The sequence below is a fragment of the Erythranthe guttata genome, chromosome 5, assembly GCF_056151865.1.
Source record: "Erythranthe guttata isolate IM_541 chromosome 5, IM_541, whole genome shotgun sequence".
Lineage (NCBI taxonomy): Eukaryota > Viridiplantae > Streptophyta > Magnoliopsida > Lamiales > Phrymaceae > Erythranthe > Erythranthe guttata.
This window is the reverse complement of record NC_142537.1, coordinates 14,081,811-14,102,614: the sequence shown is the minus strand read 5'-3', so window position 1 is coordinate 14,102,614 and position 20,804 is coordinate 14,081,811. Positions and strand designations below refer to the sequence as shown.

At 37.4% G+C, this 20,804-nt stretch overlaps 2 protein-coding genes across 2 annotated transcripts; one reads left to right on the top strand and one right to left on the bottom strand.

Annotated features, from left to right (window-relative positions):
- The first annotated feature begins 1,280 nt into the window (after window positions 1–1,280).
- LOC105954498 (putative aminotransferase ACS10) lies at window positions 1,281–4,211 on the top strand. Its single transcript, XM_012978169.2, has 4 exons — window positions 1,281–2,018; window positions 2,105–2,230; window positions 2,718–2,878; window positions 3,148–4,211. Exons 1-4 carry the CDS (start codon window positions 1,542–1,544, stop codon window positions 4,010–4,012), a joined length of 1,629 nt encoding a protein of 542 aa, XP_012833623.2. The 5' UTR covers window positions 1,281–1,541; the 3' UTR covers window positions 4,013–4,211.
- A 990-nt stretch (window positions 4,212–5,201) lies between these two features.
- On the bottom strand, window positions 5,202–8,733 carry LOC105954500 (Leucine-rich repeat protein kinase family protein). The gene is made up of 2 exons (XM_088817723.1): window positions 6,922–8,733; window positions 5,202–6,834 (listed from the first exon to the last, which is right to left on the bottom strand). Exons 1-2 carry the CDS (start codon window positions 8,073–8,075, stop codon window positions 5,352–5,354), a joined length of 2,637 nt encoding a protein of 878 aa, XP_088673849.1. The 5' UTR covers window positions 8,076–8,733; the 3' UTR covers window positions 5,202–5,351.
- Between the last annotated feature and the right edge of the window lie 12,071 nt (window positions 8,734–20,804).

Sequence of the window (20,804 nt, the reverse complement as noted above, 5' to 3'; positions counted from 1 at the left end):
TTTTCGTTTTATTTGTATTTTGTAAGGATTTTTATTCGATTATGATTCGATCTTATTATTATTAAAGTTAATTATGTGATTATGATATATAAATGACGGGATATAATCGTATCAAAATTTACTTTTATGTTTTGAGTACTTACAAATAATATTTATAAATATATTAAATTGAGCTTGAAAAATCGATTTATATCGATGATTAATCACTGCCGCACCAATTAATCATGGGGCGATCTAAAAGTTATACGAAATGCATAAACCGATGCGAAACTTGTGGACTGAAATCCTCCAATTAAGTTATTGTTAATTAAACTCAAGGCCAAAATCACTAATGACAACATACACAATTTAAGGGTTGCAACTTGCACAATTAAGCTCTCTAATTATGGGATTAACAAATGAAGACGTATGATAAATTTGCTTTAGACCTTATGAACCAAAAAAGCACAGTAAAAGAGGGGACAACCTCTTGGTTGCATTAATTAGCATGGTCTAGGATCTTATACTTCTTTCATAATATTTAGAGTAAATTACGATCAACCTTGAGATAAGGTCAAATTATAAAATAATTCATCATGTTTGAATGATTACAGTAATCGCCCTTATGTGTGAATCTTCTTATACGTTCACCATTGTGGTGTTAAATTTAATGGGGAATCTTATAGTTTATGTGAAATATTATTCTCCAGTTTGTACGCATTTGATCCGATTCGAGCCCCACGTTTTGAAAAAATAATAATCATACGATGTGTCTTTTGACTTGTAATATCAGATTGTGGTTGATCAAAAACTGTATTTTTGCACAAAACGGATACAAACTAGAGAACACTCCGCAAAATCTAGAAGATTATTTTGAATTTGACACCATTAATGAACGTGTAAAAAGATTCATAGTTGTGGAGTGGTTGTCATTTGGATTATTACCCAAACATGATGTGTTTTTTCGTAATTTAACCTTACTTCAGGGTTGACCGTAATTTACCCTTATATTTAATTATTAATTATTTATTTCCCGCCTTAAGCATTTATTAGCAAGGAAGGGAAGGGCAAATTTGTAAATGTAGCTCCTCCTATAAAAACCTAAACCCAATAGGGAAATTAATATATATATATATATATACTACAAGTCTACAAAATCAAAGTTTCCCCTCCAAAAAAGCAGCAAACTAACCGCGCAAAATTCAATCAAAAACCAAATATATTTGACTATTTCCAATACATAATATTTTGGCTCTTTTCACTATTCTTTTCTTCCTCTCTATTTCCCAATTTCTTTTTTCAAGTGTATTGTTTTTTTCTGCAAAACATAGTATGTATATTTGTTCACACATAATATATCCAAAAACACTGACACAATATATAGAAAAAAAAACATAATAATATCAGCCACCATTTCTTCTCTCCTTCCCTCACTCAATTCATGAAAAATCCAGATTTATTTAATTCTATATAATATATATACACACACATATATAATAATCTTGCATAGTACACTCCGTCGCGGCCGCGCCGGTGGGTGGGGTTTCCATCACTATGTCGCCATGAGGAAGGCCAGAAAACCCTCCACCTCCACCACCACCACCACCACAACTGGCGGCGGAGGCGGCGGAGCTGCGGCGGCGATGAGGGTGATAGTCCCTTTACAAGGGGTGGTGCAGGGCCGCGGAGGACTTTTCCTAGGCACTGTTATCCCCTGCGCCCTCTTCTACTTCCTCCAGCTATACTTCAAGAGCCGCGGCGGCGGCGGCCGCCGAACCCAGCCTCCTCCGCCGTCGGAGATGGAAACCCTTTCGCCGGTAAATTCATCTTCTTCTTCTGGGCTACAAAGAGTGCATTCGAGGTCACTGATTTCTCCGAGGGGGGCCGGCGCCCCGGCGCACGTGTCGTCGAGAGCGAACGCGGTTTTAAAACAGAGTGACGGGCTTTACTACGAGGGAATGAAACGGGTCGAGGAGGACCCGTTTGATCCGACCCGGAATCCGAATGGTGTTATTCAGCTTTGGTTGGCTGAGAATAGGGTGGGTAATATTTTTTGGTTTTCAATTTGAATTTCACAATTGTGGATAATCCTATATTCATTTGTGTTTTTTTGTTGTGTATGTAGTTGTCTCTGAATTTAGTACAAGAGTGGCTTGCAGATCATGCAATGGGATCAATTACGGGCCGAGAATTGAGCGTAAGTCGGGCCGCCACATATCAGCCATTCGATGGTTTGATGGATTTGAAAACGGTAATTGTTCGTCCATTCATACTTTCGACACTAATAAACTTCGATATTGCCTATTTTCATGCCTTCGACAGAGTACTGTTGCTCGTTTTTTTTTTTTTTGGTATCAATAATTGTATGAACTTTCGAACATTAAGAATTTGTGTGTTCACAAACATTACGAATTAGAATTTCGGTCACAAATGATGTGCAATTAACAATCCTTTCGTTATTTAAAATTGCTTGGAAATCAATTGCCAATTGCTTTCTTGGATTTAATGGTGTATTTTTCGGATCACTATTTCGACTATGCAACCGATTATACGTATATTTCGGAAACTAGGGAAAATGCCACATAAATTAATTTACACGTTTTAATAAAATCGTTAAACAATTTTCCTCTTCTTTTGCATTTCCATTTCTCTCATTTTACAATCCCTCGATTCGATCAAATAACAGCCTAGAAAAATGATATATATATTACGTATTAAGTTATTTATCGAAACTGCAGGCTGTGGCAAATTTCATGTCTCAAGTAACAGAGAGACCGTTATTTTTCAATCCAGCACAAATAGTACTAACAACCGGTGCAACACCTGCAATCGAGATTCTTGTTTTCTCATTGTCAGATCCGGGAAATGCTTTTCTCGTACCGTCACCATATTGTCCCGAGTAAGTCTTCATTTCTATCCTAGGTACAATGTAGTCTCGTGTTTATTATTGCATTCATTACCCCGGTATCCACTCTAATTGCTAAAAAAAAGCCTCCTAATTTATTAATATTAGCAAAAAAAACCTTACAATGCAATTTTCTTCTTAGCAAACTACCCCTTAAAAAAATGCATTTACGGGTTTTTTTTTTTTTTGCTAATATCGACAACACGGGGTTTTTTTAGCAATCTGATATAAACTAGTAAATTAAACAAAAAAAAAAAATACAGTCTTGATGCAGATGTGAAATGGCGAACGGGGGTGGAAATAATACCGGTCCCTTGCCGAAGTGCAGATGGCTTCAATTTAAGCATCACCGCCCTCGACCGAGCCTTCAACCAAGCCAAGAAACGCGGCCTCAAAGTACGAGGGGTGATTTTATCAAACCCCTCCAACCCCGTCGGCATCCTCCACAACCGCGAAACACTCTACAGCCTCCTCGATTTCGCGGCAGAAAAAAACATCCATATCATATCCAACGAACTATACGTCGGATCTAAATCCAATCAAGAAAGTCGAGATGAATTCGTAAGCATGTCGGAAATAATCGAACAGGAAGAATTCGACAAAAACCGAGTCCACATAGTTTACAGTCTATCAGATGATCTTTCCCTTGTCGGGTTCAAATCCGGGCTCATCTATACGCACAACGAGAATGTGCTATCCGCAGCGCAAAAATTATCAAGATTTTCGTCTATCTCAGTGCCAACTCAGCATTTGCTAATCTCTATGCTCTCGGACAAGAAATTTGTTCGGCAAAGTATCGATTTTTGCAGAGAAAGGCTTCGTAATATATATATCGAGTTTGTTAATGGCTTAAAGAAATTGGGAATCGAGTGCATGAAAAGTGGCGGTGGAGGGTTTTATTGTTGGGCGGATATGAGCGGATTAATTAGTCCGTACAGTGAAAAGGGAGAGATCGAGCTTTGGGAGAAGCTGTTGACCATGGTCAAGATTAACGTTCTTCCTGGATCTTCTTGTCGGTGTGTGGAGCCTGGATGGTTCGGTTTATGCTTCAGCACTTTATCGGAAAAGGATATTCCTTTGGTTATGAGACGTATTCAGAAAGTTTTGGGAACCTGTAAATCTTCTTAGTTGAAATTTGTTTATTTGATTCGATTCTTTCTTGTAGAAAGCTGAAAAAAGTCGAGATTATATATAGTTATATATTTACGTATGTTTGGCCTAAGGCTGCGTGGAGTGATTTTTCGATTGAGGTTGTTCTATTATTTGTTGTTTGTCAGAAGTTGAACATTGTAGATTCTGATGCAAAATTAGAGAAACATTTGCTTCATTTTTTATGTGCAGAGTTTATATATTGTGATCTTAATATGATGTTGTTTCTTGTACTTTCTGTTATAAAGTAGGATTAGACGTGGAAATCGTATGGATCGGATTGGATCTAAATTAGCACTTCTGTAAAATATCCGATTTTTTTGGAAGTAAAAAACTAATTCCAATTCCGTTCCAAAAAAATCAGAAAATTAGAATATCGGAAATTGGAATAGAAGAACTTGTTTCAAGATCGGAAATTTTTCGATAAGATTTGGGAATTTTCAAATTTTAGTCACCTGTAATATAAAATACATAATAATATTCATATTATAAATGTGATTTTTTTGAAATTAAAATCGGAACGGAAATTGGAACTTTTGGAATTTGAAATGAAAAATATTGTTCCAAACTCGAAAATATTTGGATCGGTGGAATTTGCGTTTTTGGAAATCCCATTCCAGTAGCCACCCCAGGCCCCAAGTAGGGGTGGCAAAATGAGTTGAGCCGACTCATGAGTTCGATGAGCTGACTCGAAAAAAGCTCAAACTCAAACTCGAGCTCGAGTTTTTTTAGTTTGTGAACTCACGAGTCGGTTCACGAGCCTTCCTTTTATTTATTTTTTATTTAAATAATATATAATAATATAAAATGTTATAATAATAATATAAAAAGAACATATAATTTAAAAAATATATATATATAATTACAGTTCATTATTTATTTTGTAATTTTTTTATTATAACATAAATAGTTTTTAATAATTAAAAATAATTATAAAAAAAAATGAGTTTGGGCTCGAGCTGGTCAAAATAGGTTTGAGCTCAAGCTCGAGCCAAAAGAACAAAAAATACTCGATGAGCTGGACAAAAAGGACTCGTAGTCGAGTTCGAACCTGCCAAAACAGCCGAGCTCGGCTCGAGCTCGATTCGTTCACACCCCTACCCCAAGTAGAGTTGAATGTGATGAAGAAATACAAATTGATAAAACCCCATATGCAGAAAACTGAACATTAAATCTCAAAAAAATCATTTTATTTTTTTGGATATTGGGGTACAAAAATATGTTCTGTAAGCTACAAATAATGGGAAAAACACAAAACATTATTGCCAACTACAAACAAATACAATTAATCAATTAAACCAAAAGAATCTGAAAATTACTATTCAGAGCCATTTCTTACAGTCTCAAGAACCTGAACAACCTCCGCCATACTCGGCCGCCTCGACGGAATCTCCGACGTACAAATCAACCCTAATTTCATCACCTGCACCACTTCATTCTCCACAAACCCTCTCAAATTCCTGTCGAAACACTCCGAGAAAGAACCCCGTTCGATCAAACTCCTCACATACTCGCACAAAATCACCACCTCGTTTCCCAAAACGCCCTCCACCGGTTTCCTCCCCGTAACCAACTCCAGAAGAACCACCCCGAAACTATACACGTCGCATTTATCGCTAATCCTCGAACTCTGCGCCAGCTCCGGCGCCACGTATCCAACCGCATTATGGATTTTCGGAAGCAATTTTCTCAACCCGAAATCCGACAGCTTTCCCGAATAATTCTCGTCGAGTAGAATATTAGTCGATTTAATATTGAGATGAAGAACTTGTGGCTTACAGTCATGGTGTAAATAGGTTAAACCCCGTGCTATTCCGAGCGCTATCCGGAACCTTCTAGACCAATTCAACTCCGGATTTCCGTAACCCTTGCTCGTACCCGGATAACCTAGTCCGTGCAAATTATCGTACAAATTCCCGTTCGGAACAAATTCCATTAAAATTAACTGCATGCTCGACGACCAATAGTAGCCCTGCACGGCGACCAAATTAGGGTTTCGGAAGCTTCCGAGGCGGCCGATTTCCTGCTCGAACTCGTCCTGGTTCCGGATTCTTCCGAGGGTTTCGAGTTTCTTCACGGCGATCGATATTCCATTGCCGCCTTCGAAGGTGGTTTTGTAGACGGTTCCGATCGAGCCGCCGCCTATTATACACTCCTTGTCAAGCAGAGATTTTGTCCCCGCCTCCCAATCCTCGTATTTCGAGGGTAGGGTTTTGCTGAACAGGACTAATTTTCCGATAATCACGTTCGATTCTGTCGAAGAAGCAAACGGTGTGCTCTCTAAAACCATGGTTTCGTCTTCTTCTGTTCTATTTCGTCTTCTTCTCCGACGAGCTTTTGCGTTGATTATTGTAATGACGCAAACGCCTGTAATAATCAGACAAGCGGCGATTATTGCAATAATGGCGGAAACACTCAGCTTCGGTTTTCTTGAGGTTAGAGTCGAAGCGCCGCCGCCACCTAAGCAGGGGTTGTCCAATGGGGGCCCACATAGACCTGGATTGTGGGAAAAAGCAGAGGATCCGAATTTTTGGATGGTTTGAAATGACGGGATCGAACCGATTAGGTTGTTGTAAGAGAGGTTGAATTGAGTTAGATTGTTTAAGTTTCCGAGTGTGAAAGGAATCGAACCGGAGAGAATATTCTCCGAAAAATCCAAGACGCGCATGTTGGACAAATTTCCGACCGTCGAAGGTATACTTCCGTCGAGCTTATTGCCATGCAAATCAAGAATGACGAGGTGAGTCATGTTATCGAGATTCTGCGGAATCTCTCCCTCCAAATAGTTTCTAGATACATCCCTGCATGTATGTACAAACAATTGAATATTTTTTTTTACGAAATGTCGATGCAAGAAAATAATTAAAAAAAAAAGCATTTGTACTCACAGCTCGAGAAGAAACTGGCATTGGGCGATTTCGTTCGGGATTTCACCGACGAGTTCGAGATTGTGTAAATCGAGCACTTCGAGCCATTCGATACTCCCAAGCTCGGAAGGGATTGTTCCCTCTATCGAGTTATTAGCCAATCGGATGACTACGAGATTTTTCAAATTGGATATTTCAACGGGTATGCTTCCATTAAATCGATTAAAACCCAGATCGAGATACTTAAGGCTGCTGCATTTGTTTATGCTCGACGGAATTCCCCCATACAAAGCATTCCCCGATACATCGAACACTTCGAAACTCTCCGCGCAAGTTCCAAATTCCGAAATCGCCCCTTCGAAATCATTCCACGAAATATTGAAATACGCGAGATTCGGTAATCCAAGAACCTCAAACGGGGCGGGCCCGTTAAACATATTACTACCAAGATCCAGAAGATCCAAGTTCCGACATTGCGAAACCCGAACATTTCCCGATAGCACATTGCTCCTTACGGACAAGTACGTCAACTTCGGAATGCTGCAAATTTCTAGAGGCAAAACCCCACTAAGAAAATTGAAGGACAAATCTACCCCTTCGAGATTCGAACAATTACCGAAGGAGACAGGGATCGGCCCCGAGAGATTGTTGTGTGCCAACGAAATAAACCTCGTCCTGTAGCAATTCTTGAACAATGCCGAAGGAATTTCACCACTGTACCCGTTTCTCGATAAATCGAGAAACCGTATGTTCGGCAAGTCTCCGAGAAATTCCGGGATTGACCCGGAAAGTGCATTGGAGCTCAAGTTTATCTTCCACAACGCATCGATTCCGCCGTACTCGAAAGGGATATTACCACTGAATCTATTACCGAACAATGTGATGATCCTAAGAGATTTCAATCCGGACAATGCCGAAGATAAAACTCCGACGAGACCCGTGTTCCATAAAACAATCTTTTCGACGTTTCCGACGGAGTTACAGGACACGCCGAGATAATCTCGGCAAGGGGTGTTTTCGGGATTCCATGAAATTAAACTATCGAATGGGTCAATTGAAATGTTGCCCTTGAATTGAAGTAGAATTTCTTGTTCAGTGGTAATTGGGGAGACAAGAATTGTGGCGAATTGAAGCAGCCAGAATGCGTAAAGGAAAATTGTACCTAGTATTCTCATGTTCCCAACATAGCCGCCCCGGCATTATACTTGCCGGATCCAGTTCTTGATCTCCGCCGCCGCCGCCGCCGCTGCTAAGACAACAATGTACTTCATTAGAAAATGCAGTCTTTTTTTTTTCCGGCGGTGGCAATTCCGGAGTGTTCAGCCTTGAAATGGGTTCATTAGAGATCTCTGTTGTGGGTTTAGTGTAAGAAAATCCTGAAATTTATAACGTTGGTTTTGTATTTTCAAGAAAGTTCAAAAATTCAAGAAGTAGATGTGTGTGTGTGTGAGAGAGAGAGAGAGAGAGAGTGAGGAATGGGTATTGATGAAATGGAAAAACTGGCTGGCTTCGCTGGAAAGATAGAGAGAGAGAGAGAGTGAATCTGAACTGGGAGGGTGTTTGGTTCCACGTGGTCCTAGAAGTCTGAATCCATGGCTATCTCTCTCTCTCTCACACACACAGAACACGCAGTAGATGTGTTTTATATTTGATGAAAGATGATGCTAATAAAATATATAAGAGCATTAAGAAACAAGAGGAAAAACCATTTTGTCTGTTTGCTAATTTTCTTTTTACTGTATTGTCCGTTTCAGCACAGTAAAGCAGCATTTATTCTCTCCAACCACCGAGGCTACCACCACCACCACCACCACCACTCTGCTCCCCAATAATAACTGGAATATACCAAGAAAATATTGTACTAATACTACAATTAGAAATTTTATTTAAGGGCAAATTACGGTTACCCCTGAGCTATGGTCAAATTACGAAAACCCCCCTCCTGTTAGGGTAATTACAGTCACCCCTCAACTATGTATTTATCTTACGAAAAGACCCCTCCAGAGGTAAATTTAGGGATGTTAATTCAGTAAAAATGGACCAAAATTTCGGTACGCCAACATTTCATACCGTTTACCGAACTAAATATACGATTTGGTTCGGTAAATAACCGAATTACATAAATTTTACATAAAAATATTTAAAATGAGGGGGTGGTTGTAATTATCCAAACAAGAGGGGTTTTTTTCGTAATTTGCCCTTAATTTAAAGATATAAAAAATATTTTATAAAGTGTGTTGAATTGCAAAACTCCCCGATAGGGGCACTTAATTAAAAGAGGGGTTTCTTGCAAATATATCCACTATGTTCAAACTTATTTGCTAAATAAGGAATTTTTTTTCACATGTACTAATATCACCCACAACTCCTTCAAACCTCAATTTGACTCCAATTTCGTAATTTAAATTATAATTTAGCCCCAATTTCACCAATTAACTACTTTTGACCCATAATTCAATTTTAATAGCCATCGATCAGCTGTTGTTGACTATGTTGGTCTCAGACAGTACAATTATTGTGTTGATTGTTAAAAAAAAACATATGACGGAAAAAAGACAAGTTCATAAAAAAAAATGAAAAAAGCAATTTTATTTTTTTAAACATTTGTGAAAATGGGGTGAATGTGATATATTTGTTACATTTGGGGTCACTGTTCAATATTGGGAAAGTTAGAGTTTAATGGATGAAAGTGATTTAAATTATATCATGAGAGGTATTTTAGGAAAAAAAAACCATGAAAATGGGTCTATTTGCAAAACTTTTTTTGATAATGTGCATTTAAGTTATCTTCGTGTTATATATCATATATGCAATTTGCCCTATAAAGAGATAGTATCATTTTCTGGGGGTTGGTTGAATTAAATGGGGTTTTCTACTTCTCTTTCTGCATTAAATGTGTATGAAAAGGACTTTGACCAAAACGTTATTTGTTCTCTTATTTAATAATTTGTTTTAATATTTGTTCACAACCATAAAACCGACATAAGGTGGAAATTGGATTGATCGGATCACAAATTAACACTTGCGTAATTTTATTTTATTTTTCAGTATTGAGAAATAAATTCCAATTCTATTTTGAGAATTTCGAAAAGTAAAAAAAAACGGAAATTGGATATAAGGACTTGTTCCAGGATTGGAAATTTTCGAATCGTGATCGACGAGAATTGATTTTTTCTATTTCTTATCAACGAAATGTAATTATTGGAAAATCGGAAATTCCATTTTAAAGAGATATCGTTTTTGGGCTTGGTTGAATTAAATGACGTTTTTTCTACTTTTTTTTTCTCCATTGAAGTTTTTGATATGTTTCCAGAACGGATCGTGGTCGATCTCTTCAGATTTTTTTTTTTTTTTTTTTCTGAAAATACAAAATCACTTCCAATATCAGTTAAAAAAATTTGCTATAAATTCTTTCCAATTTCAAAAGGCATCGAAAATTTCGGAAATTTCAAAAATTAACTGCTGAAAATTTCGATTTTTTTTGGGAATTCTATAACTTTCAAAAAATAAGAACACCAACTTTTATAAACTTCAAAGCACGAATGTCACCGGTGACTCATTGTGAATCTAAACAACAAAAACCAAGCAATCTATATAATCCACACACACATACACACTTTAAAAAATAGAAAAAAAAATACACACTTTCAAAAATTTGTATAAATATCACAATTGATAAGGTTGAAAGAAGTAAAAAAAAAAAAAAATCGACATTTAGTTGATTTTTTGAAGGCAATTTAAAGTAAAAGAACTTTAAGGATTTTCTGCTAGAAATTTGAGTGTCAACCGCGGATACGGCTAAACGGGGAAACGAGCAGGGAACTCCATTTTCGAAAAAGTTGGATACACAAACGTGGGGAAATGTGTAAATATTAAAAATATAGGAATACATTCATAATTTCTAAAAATATTATAAAGGTATCGTCAATTACATATTTGTATCTTCAAATTATATATAATTTACAAGTTCCAATCTGAGTTATCATTCCACAAATTACATCTGGGGTATATAAATTTATCGTAGTGTGTAATTAGCATTTATAAAAAATATTAGAACATCACTAAAAGTGAAAAAGAGACATAAGAAACGCCCTCGAAACTTTTAAATATTTACATAAACAGTTCCAAAACGTTTCTGGCAGGTGTCATGGAATTTCGATTTCGAAAACGTGTTTGAGTTTAAGTTTTCGGTGCATCATTGGCATAGGAACTCCATTTTCGAAAACGTTGGATACATAAATGTGGAGAAATGTGTAATATTAAAAATATAAGGTGTTAGAATCTAGTTAAATTCTACTTAAGGGAAACCATGGAGAATTTTAAGAAATTGGGATTCCTTAATACCATGTGACTTGAAAAAAAAGTTTTTCTTCCTTGATCATACACAGAGTCGTGTATCATGAGAAAAGGGAAGAATATATTTATTTTCCAAGTTTTAGTTTGCTAAATTTGTCATTAATTGGTTTATATATTTATTTTCATCAACTAGCTATTTTGGTTTATACAGAATTTGTATTTCAATAGAATACATTATCTTTTGGAAATTAGTGTTTGACTAAGCCTGATAAAGAATCCTACAAGAGTCCAACTTCAAATACGTATCAGGCTTATTAGGAATAAACCTTATCAAAAGATAGCATTGAAGGGAGTTCAACCGTGCGGAGCAAAGGACGTGCTGCAAATTGATGATTTATAATTCAGCGTAGTATACAAGAACGGCGCCAACAAAGAGGGAGTCTTTGTATTTTGATTAAGTCCTACTATTGTATTCGTAAAACTAAAAATTAGTAAATTTCATTTGCAGGTCGCCGTGGATGTAGGGTACAATTGTATCCGAACCACATTAAATTTGTGTCTCGTTTATTTCTGCTTTTACAAACTGTTTCACGAACTGTTGCAACACTTCACGCAACATTAACGAAAAACTGAATCTGACACAAATAATTAATATTTGCGCGAAATAAATTCTTTCAATTGGCATCAGAGTCTGTCACTTGATACACTTAGTGAGATTATGGGATTTTTATTTTTTATTTTTTATTTTTTTTGTGCAGATATGCTTGATCGTGAAGGAGCGTCTACAGTACGACCATCTCTCTTGCATGGATCAAATTACTCTTACTGGAAATCGAAGATGAAGATGTTCATCAAGTCCGTTTATGAACGAGCTTAGCATGCTATCGTGACTGGTTGGACCCCGCCCATGGCTAAAGGAACGGATGATATGCAAACGGTAAAACCAGAAGAAGCATGGACTAATGAAGATATATTACTTGCCAATTACAACTCAAGCGCGATAAACTCAATTTTCAGTGGCGTTGGAGACGATTAGTTCAAACTGATACCATCGTGTGAATCAGCAAAAAGGGCATGGGAGATCCTACAAGTGACGTATGGAGGCACATCAACTGTTAAAACTGTTAGAGTAGGTGACCAACAAGCCAACTTTTGGCTGTGGTCTTTCGTATTTATTATGGTAATAAACGAACCTTTATTCGTATTAATGATAAAACACCTTGGCATTCTATATCTTTGTCCCTTTGTCACAAGCATAGACATAGTCCTTACAGTTATTACAAGTACTAGTAATTGATCGTTAGGATCGTGAGATATTTACTTAAGTATTATAACTGTTAAACGTGTTCCTAGTCGAAGGGTTACGCCACCAATGAGGATATCAGCCTTTCCCATTAGAAGACTAGCACTTAGTGTATGTGTACTGCATCTCATCAGTAAACGGTATTGTGATATCGGCATGCATAAGTGGGTGCTCGTAAGTTGACGAGTTCACTGAACTCCCTCACCCTAGAAATCTCTAAGTGGTTCCCAATAATCGAGTAGAGATATCTATGGTATAGTTGTACACCATTAGTCCTTATGACCTAGACATCACCGTGACTTCACTAGAGGACCAGCTGTATCGTGACCTGTCTCTGAGTTCCACCGAGGACCATCCCAAGGGCTAGTGTTCGTGCAGTCCAAAATCTAGTGGGAGGTCTGTGCATTGTAGTCGGGGATTCGATCGCTAGAATAGTCTTGGATGTCCTGTGTGTTTTGAAAGTTTGTAATCATTCTAAGTCTCTGGCCAGAGCTGACTAAGTGATGATTAGAGAATTCGACTCTCTAAGTCATGCACGTGACGATTACAACACTTGGAACGATCGCACCGTCATCGAACATATAAAGAGGTCTCGATGAACCAATGCCTCTAGTTCGATCGGGACATATGTATCGAAGGGACCGTACTGTACGTTAACTATATCTGAAGGTTCTTGCAGGCACTTCATTTGTATATAGGGAATCATGACGCGTAGTTGCTAGACGCCAATCTTGATTCGTTGGGTGATTAAGGTGAAACGAGTTTCATCTTAATCGTAACTCTAAGGGGACGAGTTTTGACCACAAAGGGTTGTGGGCCCACGGCTAGCTTACACCTGAACCATCGAGGGTCACACTGCTCGTGTACATGAGATCTTTGAATAAACGGTCAGAGATAAAATAGTTTATCTTTGCATGATTGGAAGTCAATATGATTGGATCCAACATTCGTAATTTGGAATTATGAATGAGAATAAGAAAAGGAAAAGAATAGGCGAACGTGTTAGTGAACTTTCTAAATCGGGAAGTTTCCAAATTTAGAAAGTGCACTGAACTAGGGTTTCCACTTTTGGAAAGTTGGAAAATGAGAGTTGACACTCGTAATGACGAGGATATTATAATGATTCCGAAAATGTAATTGTTGCAATTTTCCGATCATTGAATTGAGAGAGACGAGCGAGTAAAAGAACTAACGAGCTTAAGGTGTTGGGCCCGGTCCAACTTAAGCCCGTTAGGGTTTTATGCAAGACATATAAATACTTGATTTATAGGTCTTGCACACACACAACTAAGAGAACACACGTTCATAACCCTAGCCGCTGCCTCTCTCGATCAGCCACCCTCTCCCACGGCCACCACCACCGCGCCGTAGCCGGAAATTCGCCGGAATCGGCCACCCGTTGGCCGATCTCTTTCGGTATTCCTTTCCTTCTTTCTTTTCTTCCGTTATTCTGACTATTACGTGTCTAGTGCCACGTGTTTAGTAGATCGAAGTATACGAGGTGAAATCCAAGAGGAGGAAGATCGAAGAATCGAAGATGCGAGAAGGCAATTCCGAAAAACTGCTCTCGGATTTTCTGCGCTGCCCACCGAGAAAATTCGCCATAAATCAACCGGTCATCCGATGGACGTGAAATTTTGACACCAGCTTCACGACTCATAAGTCTACCATAGTCCAGAAGGAATTGTTCATACAGTGAATACGCATGGAGATACTGAAGTCGGAGCAAGGCTGTAATTTCAGATCAGCAAACAGGTTGGATCAATAGGAGTGGGAAGAGCAGCTAGCCATCTTCTCTGCGCGTGAATCACATGCGCCGCCATAGCTCGGATCATTGCCGTTGCTGCCCCGGATTACACGGATTGGTTTCCGTGGCAATCTAGCTTTGCTTAGTGCGCCTACCTCACGCTCCAAGAGGTAATGTTTCGAATCTATTGTCATTCGATTCGGTTACGTTTAAATTAATATATGCATGTTCGTTTTAATAAGAAACTTGTATGATTTTATGTGACTACATGAAATTGGTTTTATTATTGCGAGCATGATTATTTGATTTAAACGCGAGCATGCTAATTGATTTAATTTCGATTAAGTAATTAAGCATGTTGTTGTTTTAATTTCGCTGGAAGCGCAAAGGTACGCAATGTATGTTGTTTTAATTTCGCTGGAAGCGCAAAGGTACGCAATTAATTGATTTAATTCATCGGGCATGTACTTGTGTGTTTTAAAGTCGTTTAATTCGCACAAAATTTTTGTTTTCCGCTGCGTATGCGTGCCCGAAACCCAACAAAAACATCTAAGCTGCAGATGTTAGCCACAAGATTTGAGAGTATTCATATGGAGGAGGACTAGACGATTGTTGATTTTCACGCTAAACTGTGTGATATTTCAAATGAATCGTATGCACTAGGTGAACAATACTCGAAAACAAAGTTGGTAAGAAAGGCACTACGTTCATTACCAGAAAGATTCGCTTACAAAGTTGCAGCAATTGAAGAAGTGAAGGATATGAATACGCTAAAGCTAGATGAACTCATGGGTAAACTCCAAACCCAAGAAATGAATTTTAGAGCAAATATTCGAGAAAAGAAAAAGGTGAAGAATGTGGCATTCCAGGCTGAAGCTTCACAGGCATCTCACAAGGCCAAACATTTCATGAGTATGACATTGATGTTGAAGAATCCTTAGCAATTATGTCAAATAACCTCGAAAGCCTGCGTCAAAAAATAGAAAATAGAGGAAGTTCCTCTCAATCAGGTAAGTCAGTTAACCCTAAAAAAATTAAAAAGTTTTCTAATAATGGTTATTCTGATGATGCAAAGTCTAGGAGAGTGCAATGTCGAGAGTGTGGGGGTTTTCGACATATTCAGGCCGAGTGTGCGAACACTTTAAAGAAAAAGAAGATGTCACTCACCACTGTTTGGAGTGATAAAGAGGACAGTGATGAGGATGAGAACAACAAAGAAGATCAAACCACAAACTTTATGGCATTCAGTGGTACTACTTCGATGAGCAGAACCGAGGGAACTGTTGCAACAGTCTGTCCGACAGATTTCAGGTATGATGAATTATCTTCAAATAAGAACAATAGTCTGACTTCACCATTTAATTTTGCAGGTGACTCTGAGAGCTGTAATGATGATGAAGAGCCAACCCTCGAAGAGGTCAAAGATGTATATGAAAAAATGTACCGGAAGTGGCTTGAAGATCTGAGGTAAATAAGTGCCTTGAAAAGGATAAGCGTGTTCTCATAGAGGATAATAAAGTGTTGAAGGTAAGAATTTCTACTCTTGAACAAAATGCTATTTTTACTAGTAGAGAAACTGATAGTTTGAAGGCTAAATTTGCTCAAACCCAAGATGCTATTTCTAAGTTTAATACTGGTAGAGTAATTTTGAATGAAATTTTGAACAAAAATCAGCCGAACTATGGTCGTATAGGTATAGGGGGTAATCAGCTATCTAATGATGCATTGAAACAAAAAGAAGATCCAAAAAGAAAAATCAATTTTGTTAAACAATCTACTGTTTCACAAACTGTTGCGACAGTTGCATCAACACAGTCATCTCAAAGAAATTTTTTTGTCCCTAACTGTCATTTTTGTCATATTCCTGGTCATATACGACTTGGGTGTTTTAAGTACTTGAAAATGGTTAAAAGAATAATGGCCCGCTCACCACTTTACGCTAAAATTGATCACACTTTTATGTCGTCTCGAAAACCCAAGATAAAGGTTGATTTAGTGAATAAAACTCAACACAAAATCTGGGTAAAAAAATCTAATCTTAATTGTTTATCTGCCATTACTTCTTTAAAATCGTGTGATGATAGTACTAACTGTTCCAACAGTTCTGTTGACAAAATTGGATTGGGGCATATAAAACTTGGTCTTCTGAATTTTGATAATTTGTGTGCGAAAAATAATTCTATGAATCCAATTCAACATTCGATAACTAAGCTTACTGATATTTGTCATCGTTTCATAAGGGGCTTGGTTGAAAAGGGGTTTGTCTCAATTGATGATGTTGTGAATTAACTGATGCTTTTGCAAAAACCCTTGATGCACAGAGATTTGATTCCTTGCGAAAACCGTTGGGAACTTATGTTGTTTAATCTGATGCAGTTGCATGAACTGTTCCAACAGTCTGTGTGTCCAGACTTGCAATTTTTAGTGGTAGGACATTTCATATGTTTTTGCATCTCATACAGGACTTGCATTAAGCATACTGCATATGATTGAGACAAATGTGAATTTGATACTTCATGTACTTCTAAACTTTGTGGGGGTAGAACTTCACCAATTCCCAAAATGATTACTTAAAAGGCTCCAACTTATTTATTTCTCTGAATAGTCTTGTCATGGTCGGATGTTTTTATAGGGAAAAACTACATCTTTTAGTGAGTGAAAGTTACTCTTGGATTGCTATTATCTATATATATGCACATCAATTTACCTCAATTTGGTCAGTGATTAATTCAAAGCCTTTTTGACTCAGTAAATCACTTGGCCGACAGCTCGCTATGAGGCTCAATTAGAAAGCCCAAGGGACTCACATTGCACGACCAATATAAATTCTATATATCTGGTTAGTGAATATTTCGAAGCCTAGTTGAATCGAGCTAGTAAACCATTTGACCGAACACTCATTACAAGGCTCAATTAGAAAGCCCAGGGGACTACACATTGCACGACCATTGTAATCTCGTCTCTATAATTGCTCTGTTATTCATGGGAAATAGCTACCACTGGGCGTGTATGTACGCTACTTAATAAGATCATCTTTGTGTTTGACTTGAGATTATTAAGTTTATTGGTTGCATTGGCAGTCGGATTTTTGGGGATTGCGCTTATCGTGATTGTGAAGATAAATCCCATATGTTTTGTTTGTCCAAGCAGTATCCTATTCACATATGTCTCTTCACTTATGTTTATTTCTCATGTTTACTTCTTGTCTTGCATTAGGCATTATTTATTAGAGAGAGAGAGAGAGAGAGAGAGAGAGAGAGAGAGAGAGAGAGAGAGAGAGAGAGAGAGAGAGAGAGAGAGAGAGAGAGAGAGAGAGAGAGAGAGAGAGAGAGAGAGAGAGAGAGAGAGAGAGAGAGAGAGAGAGAGAGAGAGAGAGAGAGAGAGACGGGATTTTTGTTTATGTGTCGGTTAAATTTGATTTTTTTGTTGCAATCGGATCTATTGGGCCTACTACTCACATTTCCACGTTTCGTATAAAGTTTGGCAAAGTCTGTAGTCTTTGTTATTTGATGTTGGATTTGATATCACTATCCTTTGATTTTCGCATTGCAATTATCGTCTGGTATTGAGTTGTGAGTTTGTGATTTTGTGTGTACGTTATGTATGGTGATTCTTTTCACTTACTTTCAAGATTCTCTCTTCATTTGATCTTTTTGTTAAGTGTTTGAACAGATTTGCTCGACACATCAAGATCATTAGTCCATGTTGATTTATCTATGCATGGTGATTGCGCAGAAAGGGGGAGAAAAGAACAGTAAAGCTGGCATGAACACAGTGGGAGTTCAAACAACTGTTGCCACAGTGCACTAGACAGTTGTTGGAACAGTGCTGGAATACAGGGGGAGTTCAGACAACTGTTGAGACAGTTCATTCGACAGTTGTTGGAACAGTGCACCAAGGAGGAATTGACTGTAAAGGGAAGTTGATTCTGCTAATGCATATATTTTTTAGTTGTTCCCTGCTTAATTGAACAATTTTAACTATATGCTTTTCTAAGTTGTTTGTGACTAGGAACATTTTTTGTTGAATTTGCTAACCCTTGTTCATGCAGGTACGATATATTTAGGGGGAGTAAATGTTCTGACCAATTAATGACAAAGGGGGAGATTGTTAGAATCTAGTTAGATTCTACTTAAGGAAACCGAGGAGAATTCTAAGAAATTGGGTTTTCTTAATACCATGTGACTTGGAAAGAAAGTTTTTCTTCCTTGAGCATACACACAGCTGTGTATCATGAGAAAAGGGAAGAATATATTTATTTTCCAAGTTTTGGTTTGCTAAATTGTCATTAATTGGTTTATATATTTATTTTCATTAATTAACTATTTTGGTTTATACAGAATTTGTATTTCAATAAAATACAATATCTTTTGGAAATTAGTGTTTGACTAGGACTTAATATCTTTTGATAAAGTTTATTCCTAATAAGCCTGATAGGTATTTGAAGTTGGACTCTTGTAGCATTCTTTATCAAGCTTATAAAAGAGGAGCAAAGACACGTTATTGATTGTGACTTTTTATCGAGAGAAGTTTAGAGAAAATATTTTTTCTCTCGTTTGTATTGCTCCCTCGTGATACGTGATTTTCATAGAAAATATATCAGCTTCAAGGCTTTGTGGTGAAGACACCAAGATTCAAAGATTATCACAAGCGGTCTTCTTCTATATAAAAAGAAGATCGGTTCTTCGGGAGAGGGGCTTAAACGAATCTTGGGATGAGATCGATCCGCCGACTGAGGGATTCAGCGTTGAAGGGAGTTCAACCGTGCGGAGCAAATGACGTGCTGTAAATTGAGGATTTATAATTCAGCGTAGTATACAAGAACGGCGTCAACAAAGAGGGAGTCTTTGTATTTTGATTAAGTCCTACTATTGTATCCGTAAAACTAAAAATTAGTAAATTTCATTTGCAGGTCCCCGTGGATGTAGGGTACAATTGTATCCGAATCACATTAAATTTGTCTCTCGTTTATTTCTGTTTTTACAAAATGTTTCTCGAACTGTTGCAACACTTCACGCAACAGTAACGAAAAACTGAATCTGACACAAATAATTAATATTTGCACGAAATAAGGATACATTCATAATATCTTTAAATTATTCCAAAGTTATCGTCAGTTACATATTTGTATCTACAAATCTTATATATAAAAGTAAAAAACGCTAGGGCAACCTAAGAAACCCTAATGACATATTTGGAATTTTTTGAATATTAATTATTAGTATTTTTCATCTCCTACTTTCCAGCTTTTTTTTCTCTAATGACCTTCATAGCAAATCGGATTTGCAAATCCGCTAATAAAATTATAATCCATTCGGATAGTATATTTTTTTTACTCTTTGTCTCTCTCTTATACACACCTATGTGAATTTATTTAACACAATTTAATTATCATATATTTAAATTTTCTTCCTTTTTGCAATCCCATGCATCGCACGGGAAGAATTGCTAGTTATATATAATTTACAAGTTCCAATCTTAATTATCGTTCCATAAATTACATTCGAGGCATATAAATTTATCTTAGTATGTAATTAACATCTATAAAAAATATTAGGACACCACTAAAAGTGAAAAAGAGATATAAGAAACGTCCTCGAAACTTTTAAATATTTACAGAAACAGCCCCAAAAAGTTTCCGCAGGTGTCATGGAATTTCGATTTCCAAAACGTGTTTGGGTTGAAGTTTCAGTGCATCGTAGCCAGTGTTGTGAATATCGGTCGTGGTGGTCGATATATAGGCCGCCATATCGGTGGCGGTCGTGAACCTTTACGATATTGGTGAGGTGGTTTGAAAAATCAATTTTTGGACAGTGAGACAGTTGAGGTGGTTTGCGGTGGTTTGTGGCGGTTTTGGGGGGGGGGGGGGGGGGGGGGGGTGGGGTTGTTAATAAATCGGAAAAAATATCTGGATTTTTTTTCTTAGAAGGAAACTAGGGTTTTTTTTCCCCCAAAATTTGAATCCAATTTGTTTTAACCAAAACCAAAACAATCCAAATCACCACCCCAGTAAGACACAAGAACATGACCAAAATTTACTAACCCAAAACAAGCCACACTTGTCCGACGGCTGCTACACACTGAGAGGGCGAGAGGGCGCTCGGTGGCAGGCGGCGGTGGGGATATAATCATGTTTAACTATTTTTTAATATATATTTTAAGTATTTACAAATAATATTTAAAATATATTACACTAAATCTAAAAATCGATTTATTTCCGATTAATCACCACCGCGCCAATTTATCGTGTGGCGGTCCCTAACCGCCTCGGACCCGATAACCGTTTTTTAGAACCTTGATCATAGGTGTGTCAACAGTTAATACAGTAGAATCCCGATAAATTAATCATAGGTGTGTCAACAGTTAATACAGTGAATCCCGATAAATTAATAACCTCGTTTAAATAATATGTTTTCCCGGTCCCGACTCGAAGGCAACGTGCTAAAAAATATTTCCTTAAATTAATATTTCGCTAAATTAATATTTCGCTAAATTAATAGAAATCGGTTGGTCCTAACTGTATTAATTTATAGAGGTTTAACTGTATAAACTCGGATA